This window comes from Aulonocara sp. 'chitande type north' Nkhata Bay, linkage group LG7 (genome assembly GCF_057382095.1).
Source record: "Aulonocara sp. 'chitande type north' Nkhata Bay isolate Kocher_YH1m ecotype deep benthic linkage group LG7, A_spYH_male_GT1.1, whole genome shotgun sequence".
Lineage (NCBI taxonomy): Eukaryota > Metazoa > Chordata > Actinopteri > Cichliformes > Cichlidae > Aulonocara > Aulonocara sp. 'chitande type north' Nkhata Bay.
Genome location: NC_141350.1, coordinates 58,770,796 through 58,787,379, shown reverse-complemented (window position 1 = coordinate 58,787,379; position 16,584 = coordinate 58,770,796). Strand labels below are relative to the sequence as shown.

The window sequence follows — 16,584 nt, the reverse complement described above, 5'->3', positions numbered from 1 at the left end:
ACTATAAATAAATACATAGACTATAGTAATTTAGAAAATAACGTCATTTTAATGCAATGCATTCAGCAGTACAATAAATCAGTTTAATTGAAGCCAGAAATGATTCTATGAAGCCATTAAAAAAAATGAAGACAGACCTAATCCTGTCTTATTGAACATACTGTATGTTTAATTTAACATAGAGCTAATTAAACATGTGCTGTGTAGTCTTTGCTCAGCAGAGACTTCCATTTCTTCTTTATCTCTCTCCAAGAAATATTTGTTCCCAAGAATGTAACCCTCAATACACAATGCTGCCAACAAGTCTTATTTTGTCCAAGCTAAATCATTAAAGATGTTTTTTGTGGGGTTTTTTTTGTTGTTTTGTTTTAAAGCTGTGATCTTGCAGCAGATTTGGTTAGTAAGGACTTTCTATAAGATAGATCTGGGTTTGTATGTGCAGTAATCAGTCTATAGTGTATTCAAAAGGATAGTCCTGTGTGGGCACTGAGTCAAAGACAACACTATCGAATGGGTTTTCAGTGGACCATTCATCCACAGGAAACCAAGAGTCATACCATGAGGTTGTTCTCTTGGTTTCAGGTGGTAGAGTGGTGGATGCTGTGGTGGTGGTTGTTGTCATTGTAGTCGCAGGGGTGGTTCTAAGGCTGGCTTGTAACCTCTGCAAACGCAGCCTCCGTATACGCATCAGCCGCAGCCGTCTACGTCGCGCAATGTCGTGAGTGTTGGCGGGATTTTCAAGCTCTGTATCAATGCTGGGGGCTGCCACAGTGCTGGCTGCAGTTGTTTTCACTACATTCGCTTTGGTGATGAGTCGAATGGGTCTTTTGCCGTGGAGTGCCATGATTTTCTTGATGCGATCCCAGTTGGATTTGGTTAAGGTGAAACTGCAGGGTGTTGCTCCGGAGTCATAGCCCACCATGCAGAGCCGTGTCTGAGGGGTGTAGCCATCAGCTTTGGCTGTTACCTTGTACTCCCCAGGATTTAGCAGTCGCCAGTAATCCCCGCCCACAGCTATACAATGGTTACATTAAAAAAGGTCATGTTAAAAAATGCTGTAAACGAATGACTGGATCGTCATGATCTGAAACACTATATAAAATAGTTTACCAGTTTTAACATCATGCCGTATCCCCTCAACAGATATTGTCGCATTGGGAAGTGGATTTCCATCTATATCCCTCACAATACCCTTTATCCCGCGATGTACCTGCACAAGAAAAGTACATCCCAGTGAATCTTAAGGAAATTTCACATGTAGAAAACATTAATTTCCACGTTTGTCAATGACATATCAAAGCTGCTATGTACAAGACTTTTCGTGACAAAAGCTTGCGTTCAGCTACCACTAAAGCAGATAAGCAACTGACATGAAAATATAATTTTTAACTACACTCAACAAAAATATAAACGCAACACCTTTGTTTTTGCTCCCATTCCCCATGGGATGGACGTAGAGACCTAAAATTCATTCCAGATACACAATATAACCATCCCTCCCAAACAGTGGTCACAAATCAGTCCAAATGTGTGGTAGTGGGCACATCTGCTATATTGAGATAATCCATCCCACCTCACAGGTGTGCCACATCAGGATGCTGATCTGACATCATGAGTAGTGCACAGGTGTACCTCAGACTGCCCACAACAAAAGGCCACCCTGGAATGTGCAGTTTTGTCTCACAGCAAAATGCCACAGATGCCACAAGCAATGAGGGAGCGTGCAATTGGCATGCTGACAGCAGGAATGTCAACCAGATCTGTCGCCCGTGCTTTGAATGTTCATTTCTCAACCATAAGCCGTCTCCACAGGCGTTTCAGAGAATATGGCAGCACATCCAACCGGCCTCACAACCACAGACCTCGTGTAACCACACCAGCCCAGGACCTCCACATCCAGCAGGTTCACCTCCAAGATCGTCTGAGACCAGCCACCCAGACAGCTGCTGGAACAATTGGTTTGCACAACCAAACAATTTCTGCACAAACTGTCAGAAACCGTCTCAGGGACGCTCAACTGCATGCCCGTCGTCCTCATCGGGGTCTTGACCTGACTCCAGCTCGTCGCCGTAACAGACTTGTGTGGGCAAATGCTCACATCCGATGGCATCTGGCACGTTGGAGAGGTGTGCGCTTGATGGATGAATCATGGTTCACATTGTTCAGGGCAGATGGCAGCTGAGAATGTCCCAGTTCTTGCATGGCCAGCATACTCACCGGACATGTCACCCATTGAGCATGTTCGGGATGTGCTTGACCGGCGTATACGACAGCGTGTACCAGTTCCCACGAATATCCAACAACCTCGCACAGCCATTGAAGTGGAGTGGACCAACATTCCACAGGCCACAATTGATAGACTCCATGCGACGATGTGTTGCACTGCATGAGGCAAATGGTGGTCACACCAGATACTGACCGGTTCTGGGTCCCCAGACCCCCAATAGCACAAAAAACTGCACATTCCAGGGTGGCCTTTTGTTGTGGGCAGTCTGAGGTACACCTGTGCACTACTCATGATGTCAGATCAGCATCCTGATGTGGCACACCTGTGAGGTGGGATGGATTATCTCAATATAGCAGATGTGCCCACTACCACACATTTGGACTGATTTGTGACCACTGTTTGGGAGGGATGGTTATATTGTGTATCTGGAATGAATTTTAGGTCTCTACGTCCATCCCATGGGGAATGGGAGCAAAAACAAAGGTGTTGCGTTTATATTTTTGTTGAGTGTAAATATAATGAAATAAAATTCTCACTTGTTCAATAAAGGACAACAAAGCCTCACGGTTGTTCTCCCACTCAAGAGGCAATTCACTCTCATGGGGAAACTTATCACAGCCCAAGAAGATGGAGAGCTCGAAGCAGTTTGTGTGCAGGTAGCTGAAGTCATTCATACCTGTGGAGGAGATTGTGTTTTAGAGGAAATATTCTCCTTCAGTTGTAATATCATCTGGCTATTTAGATGATTTTATTTGTCCATTTTTGGAGAAACAGAAAAATAGCCTTTTGATAACCTTGATATTTAAGGATAAATCTTGTGATAGAATTCTGGTCGACTGTTTCTGATTTGCATAAACATTTTAATAAACAACCCTAAACATTTATAATGATTGTCATATTAATAAAGACATTTGACATGGCATTTTCACTGGTTTTTCTTACCATCACAATGATGGTAAGAAATTAGGAAAGACACATAAAAAATGTACATTTTCCAGCAATATTGTAAAATTATAAATGGTCAAACTTTGGACCATAAACTTTTCATGCAAACAGGAGATGGTCGATCAGGAGATGTTCTAAGGTGATGATTTGAGACAGAAAGACCCCTTAATGGTCTTGACTGAAATATTTTTCATTTATGACCTTTTTGCTGTGTCATGTTAACACTTACTTCCCACCACTGGCTTCCAGGTGGCTCTGTTAGTGATCCCCTGTCCTCCAGTGATATCATCTCCATGGCAGGAACCTCGGTAGGTCTCTGTCATGGTTAGATGGCTGTGGGCATATGACATTGCCAACCACCGAAACATGGCGTCGTCTGGAGTCTCCCTCAGAGCACCCTCATTCTGGCGCTGAATGCGAGCCCAGGTGTCCTCGTTCATTTCTGCATTATTTCTCCAACGACGGTTGTCCGTTAGCTTAAACATTAAGACAGCATAGAGTTATTATACAAGTGTACAGCTGCCAAAGAGTGCTTTTGTTAGGTGTTCTTAGTAAAAGAGCCATACAGAAATTGGTGGGCGCTGCATGTCAAAAGGATATGTGACCAGTTTTTCGCCTCCTTGCAAATTAGCTCCCAGAACAAAAGGGTTGCGCTCCATCCAGGTAATTACAGCTTTTGTCTCAACTGCAAGCTAAAAGAGATAAAGATTGCTAATAAATTTGTAGTAAATTAAAATACACACACACACACACACACACACACACACACAATCCCAAAGGACGGTAAACAAACTCACAGAGCCATTCAAAAAGTTTTCTGGAAGGGGGATGTGATGATTAGGCACTATACGAGGCACCCAGCCTCTGTCTTCAGCTCCCCACAAGATGCTGTTTAGATCTGGGAAATTCTGGAAGATGTCATAACCTTCTTCAGTCCAGTGGCCCAGGGCCCAGTTTCCCATCTCTGATCCCTGCAGGAGTGAGGATGGTGTTAGGTCATTCATGCTCTCTGGGATCTCTGAATAATTTTTCTACAGTGTTTTGAAAAATCTGTCAGTTGTGGTGAAGACAAGTAGGCTCAGACATGAGACGAAGCAACAAAATTCCTTTTATAAATGCAAGATTTGTAGAAAACAACTTAATTTAAAAAAACATTAAAAACTGTATTCTAAACTAATGTAACTAATTTAAGAAATTAGAAATTCTGGTATGAGATACTAAATTTGGATCAAAAATTTCATACTGATTATGGCTCTGTAAACAAAAAGATGTTTACAGCCACTGTTACTTTGAAAGGCGGACACAGGCATCATCATGTATCATACTGGTTTGGGAAATCTTGTTGATGAAACCTTGAGCTTAGGATTTTTAAGCCTTTAGCATGTTTTTAGCAATGAAACTGGCAGATATTAGATATTCATATGGTAGTGACTTGTCAGTAAGAAGTAAGGCCTGACTTACAATGTTACCTATTTTATTGTCCTTCTGCACTAAAAATGGTATCTATAAGCTATGAGTTGATGGAACCGAGGGTTGTTCTCCACAGACTGCTCGACCTTTTTTACAACCTTGTTGAACATTAAAGTTTGTAGGTTTAAGGCACTTCCACAATTGCTTCACTTTTCTCCATATTGTTTGCGGTATGTGCCACTAAACAAAGTTTGAAGCCTTTGATTGTACCATCTCGTAGGCCAGCTCGTAAGCATCCGGGTTCAGTGAGGGCACCAAGTGTATTCTAACACCATCCACCAGGCGACGGACTCTTGGGTTGTCATCATTGTATTCTTTACATAGAAACTGCATAAGCAGCAGGAGGAGCTCTCGTCCAAGTGCCTCGTTACCATGGAGGCCAGCTGTGTAACGAAATTCTGGTTCACCTAAACAAAAAGACAACATATTAACGCAACTAACAATTTATTTTCTGGACTAAGAGCCACTTGAATGTGGTAAAACCTATTTACATTGCTCTGTAAAGATGCAAAGCGTTATACATGTACATTAAATGACAGACATCATGCAATGTCTACAAGTCAAAAAAACAAAATATTACTTTGCCAGCAACAAGTGTAATGACACTCAGATCTGTGTCTCACGGTGAACCATAATCTGTGTAAATTATGCAATTCTAAGATGAGCTTCAGCTGAGAGAATTACACTTAAGTAAAAATATTATAGATCTCTCTACCAGGCTCATGCTCCCCGGGGTTATCGGAGATTTCCATGGCATACATTTTCAGGCCCTGGGAGCTTTTTCCAATGTTGTAGATCCTGGTGATGTTGGGACATTCCTCATTTATTACCTTCATCATCTAGAAGAGTGAAGGAAAAACACATTTATGGATGGTTGCTGCAACATTATTGCTTTTGTAGGTTTTGGCATACTGCTAGAGAGGCAAGGTTGAAATGTTGCATTGTGGAGTAGACTGATAGTGTCCCAAGTGAGAAACAGACCTGTCTCATCTCCTTGTAGTTGTGGTGTCTGAAGTCCAGGTCATCGGATGGGTTGACCTCATTCTCACTGTGGTGGCTTCCTGAAAAAGTTGGCAAAGAGATTAGCAGAGTGGGAAGGAGATATTTTACTAAGCAGAAGTTTTTAATTTCAGTTTCAAGTACACTACTCCACTTTAAGTATTTGTTATGCATTTATAATTTATTTAATTTATTTAAGGGTACCTAATATGCTTATAAACAAAAATGTTTAACAGGTCTAGTGTTGGCACAAGTAATCATTGGGAATTAAAACACTGTTTTAGATCATTTCTAGTTTATTCTCACATTACGTTTTATGTGGTTAGAAATTCACTGTAGAATTAGTTAGAAAATCCCTGCCCAGCAACAGCGGGGGTTGAGACAGGAAGCTGTTATAACTGTAGCAATGCAGGAGTTGTGTGTGAATGTATAAAAGAGAGGCTGAGACGTCCCAGTGACAGAGCTCTCATGACTGTGGAGCTGTGATGTTTGATGTGTGTTAGCTCTGCTGCATGCAGTAATTAAAAAAGCTTGGCCACAGCTGATTGTGTTGCTTTATTAACAGAAAATTCCATCACAGTTAGGACCCCTGGTTTTAGAACCCAGGGTTTTGAGTTTTGGTTACTTTCGGTATGTTCATATATACGTTTTTTAGGGTTTTAGTTTTACCCATTTTGCCTCTCGAATCCTGGATACTAGGTCCAAAACCTGCCTGCTGTACAGCGCATCTTGATAAAAACACTCGTAATGGCTGAGGTATTTTGTTGCATTCTGAAGCTTTTGATGGTTTTAAATCCATACCCCATGAAGTAATCCACAGCAAACCCTCTTATTTTGACTTACCTACATGTTTAAATTTTGATCTTCAAAGTAACCTAACCAGTTGTCAGATAGATAACACAGTAAAAACCCTAATATTTCTATTTAAAATACAAGCTTATGAGTAAGTACCAATATTTTGCAGCCAAAACGTTCAGCTGCTGCTGAGTAGATGTTATTGTTGTGTCTTTCCTAAAGCTAGTGGCAATACAAGCAGTTATCTTGCACTTATGTAGCACACTTAAGGACCACGGTTAGGAGGTTCATGCTATGATTCTGAAACAGACTTTTGTGTATTTCCACTCTTACTTTGGCAAAAGAACAATTTTTTTCTTGTTTCCCCCCTTCCAGTATGAGGTGACATACTGTATTATGGAATGAAGAAAACATGACTCATAAGGTTGGAAAACTTCAAGTTTCTACAAATGAAGTGAAAAGTCTGTGAACATGTTAAGACTGATGTATTTCTGCATAAATATACCCTCAAACATTAATTTTCACACAGCTACTAAAAGTAGATAAAAAGTTAAAAAGCTCTTTTAAAGAATCAAAGATTTAGTTATTTATTTATTGAGATATTACATCCTGTGACAGGGGGAAAAGTATTTGACCCTTGAGGATTAGCAGTAAAAACAAGCCATAATTGTCACGGTTCTTGGTCATTTTGACCCAGCATTTCAAGTTTTTTGTGTTTTGGTATTATTCTTTATTATGGTTTATGTTCTGATTCACTAGTTGTGCTATTTTGATTATTATTATCATATGTTTCAGTGGAATTGTTGTTAATAGTTTAGTTCTTAGGTCTAGATTTCGTGCTCCCTCTGTTCAGTGTCTAGTCCATGCCTCTGTGCCTGTCCTGGTCCCTCATCTCTATGTTCCCTCTGTCGTAGTGTTAAGCTCGTGTCTCTGACTCCATGTCTGTGCATGCTTGTCTTATTTTCTGTTTTACTTTGATAGTCTTGTGTGCTTTGTTAGTATGTTTAGTTTAGTCCTACCTAATTAGTTCCAGCTGTGCGTTTCTCCTATCTCCCGTTCCCTGATTACTCCGATGAGTATTTTAATCCTCAGTCTTCCCCTCTTTCTGTTGGGTCGTACACAATCCCTTCGTGTTGTGTTTCTACCTCATGTTCTCGTTGCTTGTTTCTGGTTTAGTTTTCCTAGTTCATGTTTCCTAGTTTTACTTTCTAGAAAAAATTTTCTAGCAAATAAAGCTGAGCTTTAAGTTTATCATTCAGTCTGTGAGTCCTTCATTTGGGTCTTTCCTCCTGCCTGCCACACAGCAAATTTGACTTGACAGTAATAGAATCCAAGTTAATGCATACTAAATCTTTGTTTTGTCTGACATTTTAATTTAAAATATTACTATTTAAAAAAATACTAACTGGGTAGCTGACAAGCTAGGATCTCGGCTCTGAGACATAGGCTGCCATTCCAGCTCTGAGGCAGAATACGGATGTAACGTGCCACCACTGGTGTAGCAAACTGACTCATCACTGGTGTTTCCTTATCCACATTGCCATAGAACAACTGCAGGAGAGAATCACAGGAGAAGGAAATGAGAAGGTGTAAAGGTGTAATTCACTGTTACGAAAACATTTTCATAATTAGTTGTGGCTCAATCACCCATTCAGCGTAGCCATCGTGTAGTAAAGTCCAGTCTCTGCTGTCGTTGCTGAAGGCCACAAAGTAGGACGACACAAAATCCTCACTAGGATCAAAACAAAAGAAATTACTGAGTACTGACTTTAATGAAACAGCAGCACTTGTGCAAGGTTTTATTATGTGGAGATGGAGTAGGACTCACTGTAGCTCAGAGTTTCTTCCCTGGGTGATGACCCCAGTAAACTCCACCTCTCGGCGGGCATCAACTTGAAACCAGTGTTCTCGCTCCTCTGACTCTGCACACCATGCACCACCATACAGGTCTTCATCATTGTCAGAGCCCTGTACACAACCACACAGAGAGCTGAAAATACATTGTTTTCCTGATAAAATGATGGAATAACTCTTGAAAGCCTACGAGGAGTAATCATTGAAGCTCTTTTCTCAACTGAGAGGCTTCTGTCATATTTCAGGGCCTCTCATAGGACAAAATGGTTCAGTGCACATTGGAAGTTTTTGAGGGTTGTCTCTGTCCATGCAGCTACCTTTGGAAAAACCTGGAAACTATTCTAATGGTTGTCTTTATTGACCTATACTGAGGTGCAAAAATTCTTAATTAAGGGTGAGGTCATCAAATACCATCTTTATGGGGGAGTTAAATTAGTCCCAGTGTGCACCTTTTATGTATTATTTTGCACGCTTTTTCTGTTAGTCCTGAGAATAAAAACATGATGATTCACAAAAGAATGTTTTTGTTGTTGTTTTGTTTTAACTGAAAGCATCATGCAGTTTTGTGCACTCTTTGTTTCTCCGAATCTGTGCAGCATTAGTGGAGAGTTAGGATGACACAGATAGTTTCATTAAATGAAATTAACATCCATCCATTGTCCTTATCAAGGTCATGGGGGGTGCTGGAGATTATCATAGCCACCACAGAGCAAGAAGCAGGGTACACCCTGGAGAGGTCGCCAGTCTTTCGGAGAGCTAACACAGAGTGACAGACAACCACTCACATCTATGGGCATTTTAGAATCCTCAGTTAACCTAACCCAACTAACTGTGTGTTTTAAAAATGTGGGAGGAAGCTGGAGTACCTGGAGAGAACACATGCAACCACAGGAGAACATGCACACTCCACACAGAAAAACCCCAGTCAGATGGTGGAGTCAAACTCCTAACCTTTTTGCTGTAAGGCAACCATCTTTACCACTGCACCACCATGCTGCCTAAAGGAAATTACACCAAAATGAAATTATCCTTTGTGTTGCACTCTGTTGCGGCATCGGGATAACAAGCGGAAATCTCCAGGGCTGGAAAATTGGGTTCCTCTAAAGACAGCTTAAAGCTAACTCCAAAAGCATGTCATTCCCCAATCCCAAGTAATGAAAAATTCCCCACAGTGCTTTAGTCAGTGGTTGACTCTTGTGCTTCAATACAGCTGCCATAAACACAGTAGCTACATATCATGTCTATTTATGACGGTAGGACAGTAACTAAAATCACTGTAACTTGTAATTTTCTACCAATTTTCAGGTGACTTGGTTTTATATTTTCATCTGAAAGGTTCTTGGTCCTTTGTGTGAAGGCCAGTGCACTTTGTGTTGATTTTTCTGAATATCAGTTGTGGGTTAATACGGATAAGGAAGTTCTGAATTTAGAGTATACCTGCATGTTAAGGCGCCCCCTCTGAGCTGAGAACCCATGATGAGACTGAGAGGAAGCTAACAGCTGGTCATCTTCTACCCGGTGAGACTCCAAGCCCAGAGGAGGACATTCTGGGAGGGAAATCAGAGCACACACCAACAAAATCTGTGTAACAAATGTTGCTGAGAGACACTAAAAAAGACACACAGTGTAAAAGAAATGTTGTAGTTCAATATAAGGCTGATTGTTTTGTTTTTTTACAGATCTTATCATTATTATTAATATTATATTAATCTCTGTCTTTACTGTGAATGTTTAAAACTAAAAAACAAGTGAACAAAACAGAGAGACTCTCTTACTTTTTGGTTCAGCTGGCACTGAGATCTGCTTACGTCTCTCCTCTTCCTCCTCCTCCCACTTTTTCCTCAGTCTTTCGGCTTTCAGAGATTAATAAAAAAATAGTAAATGTCAGAAAAAGGGACTTGCTCTCAAGCCCACCACCGCCACCACACAAACTATTTCCACATGTGCTCATAATATGCACCTTGATTTCCACTTGTGTTCCATTATTTGTTTTTACTTTAAAATACAGGGCATTTAAGTTTGTAATCAGGAGTAAATTTCCTCCACATTTCATTGGATTTTACAGGAAATTGTTCTGAAAAACTCTGTTATCAAACTGATCCTTTCAGTCACCCTCTTCTGCATGTTTTGATATCACCATAATATCTCCTAAATAGTCCCAGAGCTTTACATAACTATGCACAACAGGATACTGTGGCAGCTGTTGGAATTCTAGTTCATTATTTATTTTCTCATTAAAAACAGACCACTGATGACGTAAGAATAATAGTGTCACGCTACATTTTTTTCTGCCAAGATTTCAAATAAAAAGAGCAAAACCAGCAAGATGTAAGTCATTTAAAAACACTTCAAAAACGGAGCATATCCTCTAGCTTAATCTTTAAACAGTTTAGAGTAAATGTTTTAATTTGCTCTGTTGTACAATGAAGTGGACGGTTACTTGTATCAGTTTTGATGGAGTTGTTCTAATACTATTTCCATATTTTATCATGAGGCAGGTTTTATACTTTTTATTTTTTCGTTTCTTAATTAAAAAACAAAAACAGAAGGCCGTGATGAAGTATTGTTACTATTGAACATGTAAACAGAGTGAAAGAGAAATGTATAATTTTAATATTCTTCTGGGGTTTGTGGTAAAGGTTTACAACATGATGATGTTAAAGTTTTGATGTTTATCAATGTAAAAAAACAAACAATAAATATAAACCTTTTTCGGCCTTTTCTTTTAGAGCTCTCTCCTCCTCTTCTTCTTGTTTTTTAGCTGCCACTGTTGTCAGGGAATCAAAAAGTAAAAAATTATCTTAATGTCATGATGAAGAGCTGCAGTGTATGTTATATATTACACTTCATTAGTTATTTGTGGCAAGCAGACGTACAATCAGTGTAGTCATATTCTTCATACCAGGCTCCAATATATGGAACGGTGGTGGATTCCTCTGAAAGAGATGCAAAGATCTGATTTCAGTTGGAGTTTTTTTGTTTCTGCATCACCAAATAAATTTTTTTTTAAAATGACACATTGCCATTAACACAGCCCTACACTGTATGACATTGTATACCTGGTATGTACATGATGACCTCAGGAGTTGTGACATCTTTCTTCGTATCAGGATATCTGCCAGGCACCTCATCTGCTATGAACATAGCAATCAGACATTATTGTTTTAGCTGGAAGATGATAAAAACTTTAAAACGAATGAAAACATCTTAATCAGAACAAAAGTTCCATGTTACTGTGGAAATATTAATGGAGAAAAACTCCCACCAGAATGGATTTGAACTTAACTCTAAGTTGTCTTGATGCATGCTCAGTCATGCAAAGGACTGATTGAGCATGCATCATTCTGTTCAACTGGACAGACAGAATCAACTTTTGTGGGTTAGTTCCCTTCTTTTAAATTCTCAAACGCCCATTCTTTATTATATCTGAACTTGAAATATATCTTAAATGTGGTTCAGCCAAGAGAGGCAATCGCATGAATTCATCCATTATCACCTGGACCTAAAAATAAACTGTGTTTTATATTCCATCCATCCATTCTCTTGCTCATTTGGATAGCTGGTGCCTATCCCAGCTCTCATAGAGCAAGAGGACATGTCACAAGTCTGTTGCAGAGCTAAACATAGACCACAACCATTTGTTGACATATTCACATCTATAGCCAATTTAGAATTACAAATTAACCTAACCTTTGAACCCATAATCTGTTTTCGGTGGGATGATAGTACCTCTCACCATTGTCATTACTTTAATGAACTAAAGTAATTTAATGAACCGTCTAGGCTGTTTTGACTGATCATTGTGGGCTGCCTGGACCAAAAATCCCAGGCGCCCAGTTTTGTTGTCCTTGTTCAGCCCTGATAGAGCTGTACAACACAATACAATACAATGCCCTGCAACATCACAATGATGCCATAATTGGCTGATGCAGTCATATTGTAATAAAAACATCATAAAGCATCAACATTTTAGCATAGACCTTGCTCTACGGGGGGTAGTGCTCTTTTTAATTATAATATATCATTATATACTGATATAAAAAATTTTTTATTGATGGCTATCTATAGTCACATTGTAAAATAACCCAAAACAAACAAAACTATCTATGATAGTTTCCTCCTTCACAACAATTGTAGTACAGGTAATTAAAAAAAAACTCACCCATTTGGTTTTTTTTAAACTCAAAGTTAGAATTATGGGGCTTTGTTAAGTGTGCTAATACAGGTAGCTGTAGCTGACAGTTGTCTGTTAGGCCTTTCCTCTGGTAATTTGATTCATTGAGCTTTTCAGAATATTTTAATGGCATTAAGTATCAAATAATATGGCTTGCTGTACCTGTATTTTATGCACTATTTATGCTACTTTGCTAATTATCAGGTTAATAAGCAGGTACCTGTCTGTGCATTGAAGTAGTGCTGTTTATGGATGCACCTTCTACCTCATGTCTAAATATGGTCACTTCTAGTTCCGCAAAACAACACGGCTCAGGCCAAAATATAAATACTGAGATGTCAATGAATGTGTGATGTCAGAAAGGTTACAACCACAGCCATCCTTTGTCTATTTGTATACAGGGAGTGCAGAATTATTAGGCAAATGAGTATTTTGTCCACATCATCCTCTTCATGCATGTTGTCTTACTCCAAGCTGTAAAGGCTCGAAAGCCTACTACCAATTAAGCATATTAGGTGATGTGCATCTCTGTAATGAGAAGGGGTGTGGTCTAATGACATCAACACCCTATATCAGGTGTGCATAATTATTAGGCAACTTCCTTTCCTTTGGCAAAATGGGTCAAAAGAAGGACTTGACAGGCTCAGAAAAGTCAAAAATAGTGAGATATCTTGCAGAGGGATGCAGCAGTCTCAAAATTGCAAAGCTTCTGAAGCGTGATCATCGAACAATCAAGCGTTTCATTCAAAATAGTCAACAGGGTCGCAAGAAGCGTGTGGAAAAACCAAGGCGCAAAATAACTGCCCATGAACTGAGAAAAGTCAAGCGTGCAGCTGCCAAGATGCCACTTGCCACCAGTTCGGCCATATTTCAGAGCTGCAACATCACTGGAGTGCCCAAAAGCACAAGGTGTGCAATACTCAGAGACATGGCCAAGGTAAGAAAGGCTGAAAGACGACCACCACTGAACAAGACACACAAGCTGAAACGTCAAGACTGGGCCAAGAAATATCTCAAGACTGGTTTTTCTAAGGTTTTATGGACTGATGAAATGAGAGTGAGTCTTGATGGGCCAGATGGATGGGCCCGTGGCTGGATTGGTAAAGGGCAGAGAGCTCCAGTCCGACTCAGACGCCAGCAAGGTGGAGGTGGAGTACTGGTTTGGGCTGGTATCATCAAAGATGAGCTTGTGGGGCCTTTTCGGGTTGAGGATGGAGTCAAGCTCAACTCCCAGTCCTACTGCCAGTTTCTGGAAGACACCTTCTTCAAGCAGTGGTACAGGAAGAAGTCTGCATCCTTCAAGAAAAACATGATTTTCATGCAGGACAATGCTCCATCACACGTGTCCAAGTACTCCACAGCGTGGCTGGCAAGAAAGGGTATAAAAGAAGAAAAACTAATGACATGGCCACCTTGTTCACCTGATCTGAACCCCATTGTGAACCTGTGGTCCATCATCAAATGTGAGATTTACAAGGAGGGAAAACAGTACACCTCTCTGAACAGTGTCTGGGAGGCTGTGGTTGCTGCTGCACGCAATGTTGATGGTGAACAGATCAAAACACTGACAGAATCCATGGATGGCAGGCTTTTGAGTGTCCTTGCAAAGAAAGGTGGCTATATTGGTCGCCGATTTGTTTTTGTTTTGTTTTTGAATGTCAGAAATGTATATTTGTGAATGTGGAGATGTTATATTGGTTTCACTGGTAAAAATAAATAATTGAAATGGGTATATATTTGTTTTTGTTTAGTTGCCTAATAATTATGCACAGTAATAGTCACCTGCACACACAGATATCCCCCTAAAATAGCTAAAACTAAAAACAAACTAAAAACTACTTCCAAAAACATTCAGCTTTGATATTAATGAGTTTTTTGGGTTCATTGAGAACATGGTTGTTGTTCAATAATAAAATTATTCCTCAAAAATACAACTTGCCTAATAATTCTGCACTCCCTATATAGTCTGCAGTTGGTCCCTATCCAGAAGCTCAAATAAACAAAACAACTTAACACTTCTGTAGCCATTTTTTTATAATCTATGATAAGGGTTCATTTTTGATTGAATAATTCATTTGTGACAAAAACCTTTGCTGCCATTTTTTAAAATCTTTCATCTTGACAGTCATTGTATTCTCACTGGACCTTGTAAGCTTTGTCATACAAGGGTTGATTGAAAGTTCTGACTCTCAGTGAGATAATATTAATGGAACATACGTCTGGGATGCCAGTAGTCAACATCAAGCTCACTGTGGGTTTTTGTTGGAGATGTTGGCTTCTTGAACATGTCATCTGTATAGAAAAGACAAAGAGGAAGACTATTAGTAGTATAATTCTAACTTCAAGTAATAGGGCAGCTTATGTAAGAGTTTCTTACATAAGTTATCCAGCGCCAGTTGCTTCTGATCAGGCAGTTGAAAACTAGTGCCAAGATGTCCAGTATATTAGAACTGTGTGTCTAACTAATACACTCAACAAAAATATAAACGCAACACCTTTGTTACTGCTCCCATTCCCCATGGGATGGACGTAGAGACCTAAAATCCATTCCAGATACACAATATAACCATCCCTTCCAAACAGTGGTCACAAATCAGTCCAAATGTGTGGTAGTGGGCACATCTGCCATATTGAGATAATCCATCCCACCTCACAGGTGTGCCACATCAGGATGCTGATCTGACATCATGAGTAGTGCACAGGTGTACCTCAGACTGCCCACAACAAAAGGCCACCCTGGAATGTGCAGTTTTTTGCGCTATTGGGGGTCTGGGGACCCAGAACCGGTCAGTATCTGGTGTGACCACCATTTGCCTCATGCAGTGCAACACATCGTCGCATGGAGTCTATCAGATTGTCAATTGTGGCCTGTGGAATGTTGGTCCACTCCACTTCAATGGCTGTGCGAGGTTGTTGGATATTCGTGGGAACTGGTACACGCTGTCGTATACGCCGGTCAAGCACATCCCGAACATGCTCAATGGGTGACATGTCCGGTGAGTATGCTGGCCATGCAAGAACTGGGACATTCTCAGCTGCCATCTGCCCTGAACAATGTGAACCATGATTCATCCGTCAAGCGCACACCTCTCCAACGTGCCAGATGCCATCGGATGTGAGCATTTGCCCACACAAGTCTGTTAAGGCGACGAGCTGGAGTCAGGTCAAGACCCCGGTGAGGATGACGGGCATGCAGTTGAGCGTCCCTGAGACGGTTTCTGACAGTTTGTGCAGAAATTGTTTGGTTGTGCAAACCAATTGTTCCAGCAGCTGTCTGGGTGGCTGGTCTCAGACGATCTTGGAGGTGAACCTGCTGGATGTGGAGGTCCTGGAGTGGTGTGGTTACACAAGGTCTGCGGTTGTGAGGCCGGTTGGATGTGCTGCCATATTCTCTGAAACGCCTGTGGAGACGGCTTATGGTTGAGAAATGAACATTCAATGCACGGGCGACAGATCTGGTTGACATTCCTGCTGTCAGCATGCCAATTGCACGCTCCCTCATTGCTTGTGGCATCTGTGGCATTTTGCTGTGAGACAAAACTGCACATTCCAGGGTGGCCTTTTGTTGTGGGCAGTCTGAGGTACACCTGTGCACTACTCATGATGTCAGATCAGCATCCTGATGTGGCACACCTGTGAGGTGGGATGGATTATCTCAATATGGCAGATGTGCCCACTACCACACATTTGGACTGATTTGTGACCACTGTTTGGGAGGGATGGTTATATTGTGTATCTGGAATGAATTTTAGGTCTCTACGTCCATGGGGAATGGGAGCAAAAACAAAAGTGTTGCGTTTATATTTTTGTTCAGTGTATAATTGACTTGTGTTACAAATAATACAGGTCTTTGGCAAGTCATCCATACAAAAAAAAGATTGTATGTTAACTTCTGACCACAATTAGAGATCAATTTACTGTATAAGACATTTTAAAACTCAATATATGTATTATATGTAAACTAGTGTAAATGTTTTAATCAGGCTTTTACTTCAAGTACTTAAACAGGTGAAGGTTTTAAAATCGTTCATAACCTGTGAAAGTCTTACCCAGGTCTGGCTCAACAGGCTCCTTTGGGGTCACAGGTTGAATCGCTACAAACACAAAAATAAAGGGTTAA

At 40.4% G+C, this 16,584-nt stretch overlaps 1 protein-coding gene across 2 annotated transcripts in view; it reads right to left on the bottom strand.

Annotated features, from left to right (window-relative positions):
- Window positions 1–25: 25 nt before the first annotated feature.
- The window catches only part of aebp1a (AE binding protein 1a), a 25,564-nt gene continuing 9,005 nt past the window's right edge, over window positions 26–16,584 (bottom strand). The window contains exons 3-21 of one of the 2 annotated variants that reach the window (XM_086301649.1): window positions 16,514–16,558; window positions 14,682–14,756; window positions 11,350–11,424; window positions 11,167–11,226; window positions 10,998–11,057; window positions 10,066–10,143; window positions 9,728–9,837; window positions 8,265–8,404; window positions 8,084–8,168; window positions 7,843–7,987; window positions 5,624–5,703; window positions 5,358–5,481; window positions 4,853–5,049; window positions 3,970–4,143; window positions 3,739–3,864; window positions 3,402–3,648; window positions 2,764–2,903; window positions 1,111–1,210; window positions 26–1,014 (exon numbers count right to left, since the gene is read on the bottom strand). In XM_086301649.1, the coding sequence (XP_086157775.1) occupies window positions 446–1,014; window positions 1,111–1,210; window positions 2,764–2,903; window positions 3,402–3,648; window positions 3,739–3,864; window positions 3,970–4,143; window positions 4,853–5,049; window positions 5,358–5,481; window positions 5,624–5,703; window positions 7,843–7,987; window positions 8,084–8,168; window positions 8,265–8,404; window positions 9,728–9,837; window positions 10,066–10,143; window positions 10,998–11,057; window positions 11,167–11,226; window positions 11,350–11,424; window positions 14,682–14,756; window positions 16,514–16,558 (2,630 nt within the window). In that variant the 3' untranslated portion in view covers window positions 26–445. The remainder of the gene's footprint in view (window positions 1,015–1,110; window positions 1,211–2,763; window positions 2,904–3,401; window positions 3,649–3,738; window positions 3,865–3,969; window positions 4,144–4,852; window positions 5,050–5,357; window positions 5,482–5,623; window positions 5,704–7,842; window positions 7,988–8,083; window positions 8,169–8,264; window positions 8,405–9,727; window positions 9,838–10,065; window positions 10,144–10,997; window positions 11,058–11,166; window positions 11,227–11,349; window positions 11,425–14,681; window positions 14,757–16,513; window positions 16,559–16,584) is intronic. The other variant, XM_086301650.1, reaches the window with a different exon arrangement.